Here is a 10612-nt window from a genome sequence, read left to right as displayed (position 1 = left end):
GGGATTGGAATTTTGATACGGGTGATGGCTTTATTAAAATTCATGCAGATGGGAAGTTATTGCATTTATTCACGACTATAGAAATGAAACAGTAATAATGTTAGATATTAACTGTGATCATTATAATGATACTTATTATTCCAACAATGGTTGTGTAAGATCACCCAAAAGATCCAATTGTAGTGCTGGAGACAGGTTCAATTCAACTTCTGGTTTCATCGAATTGAATTTATGGGAACAAGTGTTATTCAACACCACCTTAACTATAGGTGACTGCAATGAAATTTGTGTCAAAAATTGTTCTTGCAACGCCTATGCTACAATTGAACCTGATGGAACAGGTTGCAAATTTTCATCTTCCAATAAATACCACTACGTGCCGCACGGAGATACTCTTCACATTCGTTATGCAAAAACAGCAGGTAGATATATATAGGTCCACCCTTTTTACTTTCTGCCTGCATGCTTCAATTTTAATTTCCTTAATTAGCTTTCTAAGCTACTACATACATACTCACTCAATTGCTTCAATTCAATTCAATTATCTTAAGCAAATCAAATCCTTTCTGCTCCTCCTCCTGCTGCTGCTTTGACAAAGAATAAGTCACACCACATGATGAGAACCACAACTATAGTTGCTCTTACACTAATACTGCCTGTTGTCACCCTCGCCCTGATGATTTTCCTAGTTTGGTATTCAAGAAAATGTTGCACCTGCTTCATAGGTACAATACGCCTTTCTTTTAATATCAATTTATCAATTCATATTATTTCTTAGCTCTGCCTATAGCCCGCCTAATCAGCTATAAGTGTTGACACATGCAGCACCAATTATGCAACCAACGCAACAACTTGCTGGTCACGACGAGGTGTTACCCTTCTTCAATTTTAAAAGCATAGAGATGGCAACAAATTATTTTTCTCAAGAAAATAAACTTGGTCAAGGAGGATTTGGCCCTGTATACAAGGTATGACCTATACTCACATATTTTTGTTGTTTTCACACTTTAGGCCAAAAATTGATATATTTGGAAGTGAATTTTAATTTCTTCACCTTTAATTTGCCCTTGTGAGTATATAGTGGTATTTTCATTTTTAGTTCTTTATTTTGTTTTTCCATTTTTATACGTGACATAAAATTTTGTCACTTTTAATTTAATCTTTCCACCCAAACTTTTAACTAACGAAGCTAGAAATTTCAACTATAATTTAAGGAAAAACAAAAGGTCCATTCATTCTAAAAATTTCAATAAAGTTATTTCTACATTTAGTCTCATGAATATGATGACATTTCTCCTTTTTTAAAAACACCTTTTGCCCCGCATTATGGTTAACTTACAGTATTCAAGTGAATAGTAGATAGAATTAAATGCTAAAACTCACCAATTTCTTCATGTCACAGTTTTTTTTTTTTTTTTTTGAAAAACCAATCTGCCGATTGTATTAATTGATAAAAGCTGTAATAGCGTCAGGAGGGATAGCATCCCAATACATAGAGTGTTCCTGAGTAAAAGCTAACGAAGCTAAAGTATGAGCATGTAAATTAATCTGTCTAGGCACATAGCTTAACGAAATAAAATTAAACAAAGACATCATTGTTCTGCACTGGTCGATTATCACCCCAACATATGAGTGAATGGGTGTAGATTGGTGGTGTATGGTGGTTCGCAGTACCATACAATATGTAAGAAGACACACCGAGTAAACATTCCTTTCAATTAGCCAAGACAGCGCCTCTTTAAATGCCAATGCCTCCGCCATGAGTGGTGAAAAACAAGAGGACAATCTACCATTCTTTGCCGCAACAAACGAACCCCCGGGCGCTAATAACACAATTCCATACGTAGCCTCCCCGGTTTCCTGCCGATACCCCGCATCTATATAACATCGCATGTGATTGTCGGGCAACTCCGGTCCTGACTGTGGTGGCGATTCCACCCGTGTGGTGTGGCTGTGCACATCGTCATATGCCTGGAGCATTGCTGCCGCCCCCTTTACCACCGATTGCGGCCGTGACATGGCTCCTTTCCACACGGCTGCATTGCGGCATCTCCATATATTGTAGAGAACCCCCACCATAAACTGTGTCCGTTCCTCCGTTAAGGCCGCCATAGCCCAGTTAGCCATGCTGCGAACGAATCTGTAACAATGTTTGTGATAGGCAATTGTGTTATATTCCAAACTAATGCAGAATATTCACAATATACTAATGCATGCAATACATCTTCATGATTAATTATGCACATAGGGCATGTCGGGTCAATCTCCACTCTCTTATTAATTAAGTTCGTGGTAGTGGGTAGAATATCACATACTGCTCTCCACGAAAAAGTCTTCCACTTTGGTGGTACTTTTAATTTCCACATCTTAACCCACTTATCAAAATCACCTGGGTTATTCTCATAATCACCAATAATACGTCTGTAAGCATTTTTTACTGAATAAATCCCTTTTGGGTCACCTATCCAGTACCATGAGTCATCATAATCAGGGCTAACAGGAATCATAATTATTCTGCTCATATCCTCAGGGATAAATATATCAGATAAAATATGTGGATCCCATATTTTTGTTTGTGGGTCTATTAAACCTGCTACTCGTGCCTCCCTTAACTCCTCAGGCATAACTGTTTGTACCAAGGGGCTTAGATTATCCTGGAGCCATGGGTGTCCCCAAATAAGAGTTGTCTCACCATTTCCAATTCTGCGCCTTATCCCAACTACCACTACTGGGTGTGCTGCCATTATACTCCTCCAACAAAAACTTGGCAATTTCCAATAGTTGCATCAACAAAGCTAGAAGTGGGGAAATACTGGCTTTGTATATTCTTGCCACCAGAGATCCTGGATCCGTAAGAAAACGCCATGCCTGCTTACCCAGCATAGCCAAGTTAAATGCTCTCAATTCCTTGAAACCCAATCCACCAAATTTTTTGGGATACATAATTTATCTCATGCCTTCCAATGTATCTCCCTATCTCTGCCACTTCCCCACCAATATCTATTCATGGTTCTCTCAATGGATTGGCAAACTGTTTCAGGCAACAAAAAGACACTCATCGAAAAGGTTGGCATAGATTGAGCCACACTTTTCAATAAAACCTCCTTACCAGCCTGAGATAATAATTTTTTATTCCACGCGCGATTCAATCCTTTGCCTGATCTTTTCCTCCACATCAGAAAAAACTGCTTTTTTATTTCTGCCCACAAACGATGGGAGGCCCAGATATTTCCCAAAATTATTCGCCTGCACAACCTCAAGGCAGTTCGCCACCTGTGTTCTGGCCATGGGCTGGGTATTTCGACTAAAACATATATTTGACTTGTTATAATTCACCACCTGTCCAGATAGCTTCTCATACCTCACCAAACATTGTTTAACCACATTAGCTTCGTGAATATTTGCTTTAAAGAAAAGCAGGCTGTCATCCGCAAAAAATAAATGGGATACCGGAGGTGCCCCCTGGGCACTCTACATCCATGTATAGATCCTGCAACCTGTTCCTTTTGCAACAACATCGAAAGTGCCTCAGCACAGATAATAAATAAATAAGGGGAAAGAGGGTCTCCTTGCCTGAGCCCACGAGTCGGTTTGACCCGTCCTCCTACCTCCCCATTCACCATCACACACACACAACATTATCAGCCGGACTCATTTATCACTAAACCCCAGCACCACCAACATTCTTTCCAAAAAATTCCACTCCATTCTATCATATGCTTTCGACATGTCCAACTTCAGTGCACTCCAGCCAACCACACCACACTACTTCATGTTCAAGTAGTGACCCACCTCAGCTGCCACCAAGATATTATCTGTAATTAACCTGCCAGGAATAAACGCACTTTGGGATTCCGAGATGATATCACCCATTAGCATTTTCATTCTGTTTGTCAACATTTTAGCCATTATTCTATAAATGACATTGCTCAACGCAATCGGCCTCAAATCTGCAACAGTCTCTGGGACCTCCCTTTTAGGAATTAATACTATGTTAGTATCATTCAGACCCTCCGGAAATACCCCAGAATTCAATGCATGCAATATAAATCCAGACACATCATCCCCCACAACAGACCAAAAATGCTGGTAGAGACCCAGATTCATTCCATCCAGGCCTGGTGCTTTATCTGGGAACATAGAAAAAAGCGCAGTTCTTACATCTTCCACAGAAAAAGGCCGATTCAGCATCTCATTATTCTCATCCGACACACGGGGGGTAAAATCATTAAAAAGAGGATCATCGCAGCTCAAATTATTAAAAGTAAAAATGCCCTTAAAATAATCCAGTATGACCGAATGCATATCCCTGTCCTCCACCCAATCACCACCATCATTTTTAATACTAGCAATAAAATAAATTCTTCTTTCTACGGGCAGAAGCATACCTGTGGTAGAACTTGGTGTTGGCATCCGCACCCCGGAGCCAGTGTTGTTTCGCCCGCTGTCTCCAAAACACATCCTCTTGGACCTCTAATTGCTTGAGCTGATTCTCATTTCGTTGGAATTCGGCCAATGCGACCGGATTCGTTACATCTCAGAACATCTCCTGCTGTCTCCGCAACTGCCCGATTCGGTGACCAAACTTATGGAACTGGTCCCCCCCCCCCCCCCCCCCCCACATTAACTTCACACCACAAATTTGCTGACAGTGCAACAAGCCCTCCGGCATCCCCTCCTGCCAGGCTGTCTCCACCACCTCCTTGCACCCCTCATCCAATAACCATACGTTCTCAAATCTAAACTTCCTCGGCCCTCTTACTCTCCGTATGCCGAGAGCATTTACATTTAGAAACAAAGCCGAGTGATCCGATTCTCTAGTCTGTAGATTTTCCACCCATGCATTCTCATTCATACCACCCCACTCCTCCGTTATAAACACCTTATCCAGCCTTGCCTGTATCCAATTCGCCGTGCCTTTACTCTTATCCCATGTGAACTGACTGCCCCGCATCGGCATCTGCATCAACCTGCACTCATCAATGGTATCCCCAAACCCACGCAAGAGGCTATTCGGATACGGATTTCTCCCCTCTTTTCATGTTGATAGAGAAGATTATTAAAATCCCCTATCACCACCCAGGGCAACCTAGATCTATTCCTCAACATACCCAGTAGCTGCCAAGTTTCCTCCCTCCTGTTTCGATCCGGACATCCATATAAGCATGTCATACGCCAAAACTTGCCAGTCATACTAACCTCAATATCAATATGGTTCTGCGAGTAACTCAACAATCTAGCAGTGTTGTTTTTCTTCCATAGGAGAGCCATCCCCCCACTCAAACCTTCATTATTCACACAAAACAATCCATCATATCCAAGCCTGACACGGACTCTCTCTGCATGACTCCGTCCCACCTTGGTTTCCATAAAAAACACGAACTTTGGCTTCTTACAGGACACGACATCCACTACTTCTCGAACTGTGCGTGGATTGCCCAAGCCACGACAGTTCCAGCTCAATGTACTCATGATGACGGGCGGGGCTGGACACCAGCTCCCGCCATGGGCAAGTTTTTTGAACCATCGGTCATTGTAACGTCATCCTCCCCTCCATCTTCTCCGTCTTCCGTACCATGCCTACGGAGCTTTGCCGTAGCCACCACCATCTCATCCTCAGACATACTCGTCTGCATGACACCCCCACCTCCCAGACCCCCGTCTACTGCCTCAGTCACCCGTGGTTTTGCCACCAATGGACGTGGTTTCCCGCCAACCGGCACGAGCCAGTTATCCCAACCGCTCTAGGAGCGCTCCGGGATCCACCAGCCCGCATATCCGAACCGTACAGGTACCTTTCCACTGGAATTCCCGCTTCCCTAGCTTGTAGACAAAACGTGTGCAAGTGACCCATGTAACCACAAAAGTAGCAAAACTTGTGCAACCGTTCATACCTGAAATTAACCCATGTTGTTGTCCTATCCCTCTTCATCAATCTCATCCTCCTCCTAAGCGGCCTTTCAACCGGAATTGACACCCGAATACGATGAAAGGTTAGCCATGGCGCCCCTTCAAAACGGTCATCATGCTTAACAAAAGAACCCAAAAAGTTCCCTGCCTGTTCCAGAATTGCCTCAGTTGTATACCCCTTCGGCATGTCATGCAACTGTACCCACATGTCAATCATGTCTAGCTTCACATCGAGAGGATTCACCCCGTCCATAACCTCCCGACACACAAGTGCGTTGTTCTCAAATGCCCAGGGTCCCCCATTCAACACATATTCCATATCTGTTTTATGGAAAAAAAAAAAAACAAACAAGAACAACATGTCACAGCTTTTCTTTAACATTTTTTTAAAAAATAATTTTTGAATTCAATTTTCTATGTTTAAGAGCATTTTATATGTAGTTTTCAAATAGGGAAAATGCATGACGGTTTTAGACTTTTAGTCCATCAATTTTGTCTAAATTGTAGATTCGATCCATAAATTACAATTTTTTCCCGTTTAATTATGTTGAAAGTGACTCTTTTAATCCATTATTACTTATAAACATTAAAAATTTATTTTGATTTGTTAAATTATTAAATGGTAATTACGTAGCTAAATTTCTCCTCTAATATTATTAAATGGTAATTACGTAGCTAAATTATTGGAGGTCTTCCATTTGTCGATCAAGCTAATAAAAAAAATGTTATGTACTTGTGATTGTTTAGGTGCCTTTTATATCAATTTAATCCACAACTATGCATATGAATCCGACTCATTTAATATAAGAAATTAATATTTATTTATTGTATTCGTTTAATGACACCTCATTGATTTTTTTTTTTTATTTGTTGATTATTTTTAGACAGACAATGTGTTATGATATTGCCTTCATACCATTCAAAATCCTTATACACAATTACTTTAATAATTAAGACCGAAATCCTTTATCAGGGTCTCACTTTAACCTTGTACTTCTGTGTTTATTAACGAGAGACATTTTTTTTTTATTCTTTTAAGAAATGAAAAAAAGAAAATATATTGACTGTACATTCTTTTAAATAATTGAAAAACATAAAATGAAGATTGAAAGAACTGAAAAGTGATTTTTTTTTTTTTAATAAAAGGAACCAAATACTTCACAAACTGTCAACAATGTGGAGCAAATCAGAGTCAACAAAGACCAAAAAAAAAAAAAAAAGACTGGTGTTTCAGACTTTCTTTTTGACCAACACATTGAGATGTTACAAATATTAAAAGACCAATTTGTGCTCTAATAATCTAGTATATCAAAATAAATTTTTAATGTTTATAAGTAATAGATTAGAAGAGTCACTTTCAACATAATTAAAGGGGAAAAATTGTATAGAACAATAATTTCACTACTGGAAATTATGAAATTTCCGATCACCTGAAAGTGATCTTAAATTAAATCGAAAGCAAAAAGTGGTCGGAAATAGCAATAAAGGTTTTTCCGGATATCAAAAGTGGTCGGAACAAGACTTTTGACTTGATTTAAGATCATTTTCAGGTGGTCGGAAATTCCATAATTTCCAGCTGTGTTTATGGATTGAGTCTACAATTAATTTAAGCATAATTGATGGACTGAAATTGTCATTTTCCCTTTCAAATATATAAATTTCATTTACTAACATCGAATTAATAATTATTATTAAAAATTGAGTTAAAATTACGTTCAGTCAAATCTCATTAATTAAACAAGTCATATAAAATGAGATGAAGAGAGTGCGTAGATGTTTTTGTGGTTAATTAAGATCAATATGTTCTATTCAGGGAATATTAGCCAACGGTCAAGAAATTGCAGCAAAGCGGCTCTCAAAAATGTCTGGACACGGAGTTGAACAATTCAAAAATGAAGTTCTATTGATCTCCAAATTGCAACATAGAAATCTTGTTAGACTTATGGGTTGTTGCATTCAAGGAGATGAGAGGATATTAATATATGAGTACCTCCCAAATAAAAGTTTGGATTCAATTCTTTTTGGTTAGTTTGCTTCATTTGTTTCCATTATCATCCTATATTTCTCTTGCCTGGTTCCATTTAAGAATGCATGACAAAATTTTACACAGATGTAAGAAAAAAAGTTTGTCTTGATTGGGGAAAGCGTGCCTCTATAATTGATGGGATTGCTCAAGGGCTTTTGTACCTGCACAAATATTCAAGACTAAGGATTATACATAGAGATTTAAAAACAAGTAACATATTGTTAGACATTCACATGCATCCCAAGATTTCTGATTTTGGAACTGCCAGAATATTTAAAGATAGTGATTCTCGAGCAAGCACAAAAAGCATTATTGGGACCTAGTAAGTCATGTTTCAAATATCTCCTCTATTATATATTTTTCATTTATGTAACTTAATTGTAGAACAATTTCATGGTCAAACAGTGGTTACATGTCTCCAGAATATGCCATGGATGGTTGTTTCTCAGAGAAATCAGATGTTTTTAGCTTTGGAGTCATGGTAATGGAGATTGTAAGTGGAAAGAGAAACAATGGCTTCTACAATCCAGATCGTGTTTCAAATTTACTTGGTTACGTAAGTATTACTCTATACATAAATTATGGACAAAAAAATAATTTATAGATGATCTTTTATTCAAACGTCTCTATTTTAATATAAGTAATAAGTTTATGTTTCTAAATTTACCTATGAATGATCATTAGGCTTGGGATTTGTGGATAGAAGGAAAAGTTTCAGATCTAATAGATTCAACAATGGACAAAATGATCTCAGTTATTGATGCAACAAGATATATCCAAGTAGGTTTGCTACGCGTTCAAGATAGTGCGACGGATAGACCAACTATGACAGATGTGGTATTCATGCTTGGTAATGAATCAACAATCTTACCCATTCCTAAGCAGCCTGGTTTCTCTGCCATCATTGGCTTAAAATGTGGTGATGTTGCTAATAATTCAAATAAACCTTACTCGGTTAATGGTGTCACAATTACAGAGATCGAAGGTCGATAGCCACACTTGCTACAAATTACTCTTACTATTGCGCAAAGACATTTTAAATTGGTTCAATTTGGTGCTTAAATAATTATAAACTTTATCAAAGATTGTGACATGTCTAATTGCAAATAGACATCATTTCTTTGAATGTAATGCAAACTACATAATATTGTAAGATAAACTTATGTTCATGGATAAAGTCTATCTTTGCCTTTAAATTGGCACTATATTATATTGCATGATTTGAGTGCCCTCGAAGGTAGTCACACGCAAGTATACTAGTTGGCTAGTAATTTAATGACGAGAGGGTTACATTATATTGTTGTATCCAACAGATATTATTGAATATCAATTAAGTAATAGACTACAATATTATATAATCAAAATTTTAGAAAGTGCAACAACGAAAATAAATAACATAGTGTTGTAAATTAAGATGTTTTCTTTGAGTGAATTGTTAATATTAGTATTCAACCTAATTACCTTTAATCTAATTCAATATTTATATGATATACAGATTTCAAGTAAAATTTTAAGTTTATAAATGAAAAAAAGATATATTCATAATAGAATTACTTTAGTAATTAGTAATATAAATGTCCAAATTATTTATTTATTATTAATAATTACTAGTAAATAGAAGGAATGAAAGTAAATTAAGCTACAACGGTACAACCTAGTAAAAAGCAAATAACAAACAATCAATTAAAGTGAAGATATATAGGAATTAAATATGAGATAATGAAACATAAAAAACGAAGACTGATACTTACGATTTCTCTAACCTTACCATGTCATTATTATCCATTAACTTTCTTTTTTTTTTTTTCTAGATCACTTTGCGAACAATTGTGTCAGCTAGGTGTATAAATGTACACCTTTTTTTTATCTTTTTTTTTTTTATATATATATATATATTATTTTGAATGATGAGGAAAATCAGCAAGCACTACCCAAGAATGTGCACTAAGTAACTTACAAAGTAAACAAATCTAGAAGGAAGATGTGCAGGCATCGGGTCACAATTGAGCTAGATTGTCTTAATGTTGTTCACCTTCTAAATACTCCATCACAAGACTTTTCTTACGCTGGCTGTGTGATTGAGAATTGTTGCAAGTTAGCAAGGCACTTTGCGTTAGTGTCCTTTAAATTTATTGGTTGATCAGCGAACGTGCTAGCCCATTCTCTAACTAGGGCACCAAGCTCTCAGTCTAATCCTATTGTCGAGAGGTCTATTGTTCCTCCTTGTATTGCAATTTGATTGTAGTATATTTCGAACCAAATAAATACCTGGAGTATCAGGTTATTGATCCACAGGGAAGTGGTTGTATTAAGCACTAGCTATTAAATTATTCTTTGAAGCTAATCCTAACGAATAACTTGGATGGTTGCATAAAATAAATAAATAAAATAAAGCAATGATTCAGGGTAATGAAAACAATAGAGAGAGACTGAGATCCCTGTGATTCAAGTGTTTAATCCCCTAGTGTAACACCCCGTGTTACGACCCCTAAACCAAACTAATTAATTAATTAATTACTTACCCTAAAAAGGGAATTAAAATCCATTAATTAGCTAAAAAGGGGTCCACCATTGTCCATGGACCCTTATCCCTAAAACCAATCCCTTAGTCCTATAGGAAATAGAATTAGCAAACACATACCATTTAGACCCTAATTGGGACTCTTAGATATATAA

At 37.4% G+C, this 10612-nt stretch overlaps 1 protein-coding gene across 1 annotated transcript; it reads left to right on the top strand.

The window, feature by feature from the left end:
• The first annotated feature begins 818 nt into the window (after positions 1–818).
• On the top strand, positions 819–8957 carry LOC109164023 (putative G-type lectin S-receptor-like serine/threonine-protein kinase At1g61610). The gene is made up of 5 exons (XM_019312773.1): positions 819–968; positions 7724–7934; positions 8021–8258; positions 8342–8492; positions 8621–8957. Exons 1-5 carry the CDS (start codon positions 834–836, stop codon positions 8927–8929), a joined length of 1044 nt encoding a protein of 347 aa, XP_019168318.1. The 5' UTR covers positions 819–833; the 3' UTR covers positions 8930–8957.
• The last annotated feature ends 1655 nt before the right edge of the window (positions 8958–10612 follow it).

Source organism: Ipomoea nil, unplaced genomic scaffold (genome assembly GCF_001879475.1).
Source record: "Ipomoea nil cultivar Tokyo-kokei standard unplaced genomic scaffold, Asagao_1.1 scaffold3056, whole genome shotgun sequence".
Taxonomy (NCBI): Eukaryota; Viridiplantae; Streptophyta; class Magnoliopsida; order Solanales; family Convolvulaceae; genus Ipomoea; species Ipomoea nil.
This window is presented reverse-complemented; position numbering and strand designations above follow the sequence as displayed.

Excerpts from the sequence above, each read along its gene's own strand:
- LOC109164023 (XM_019312773.1), top strand. The coding sequence starts at position 834 with ATGCAACCAACGCAACAACTTGCTGGTCACGACGAGGTGTTACCCTTC. Across the intron at positions 8,259-8,341 it reads AAAAGCATTATTGGGACCTA|TGGTTACATGTCTCCAGAAT; the intron begins GTAAGTCATGTT and ends ATGGTCAAACAG. Across the intron at positions 8,493-8,620 it reads TTTCAAATTTACTTGGTTAC|GCTTGGGATTTGTGGATAGA; the intron begins GTAAGTATTACT and ends AATGATCATTAG.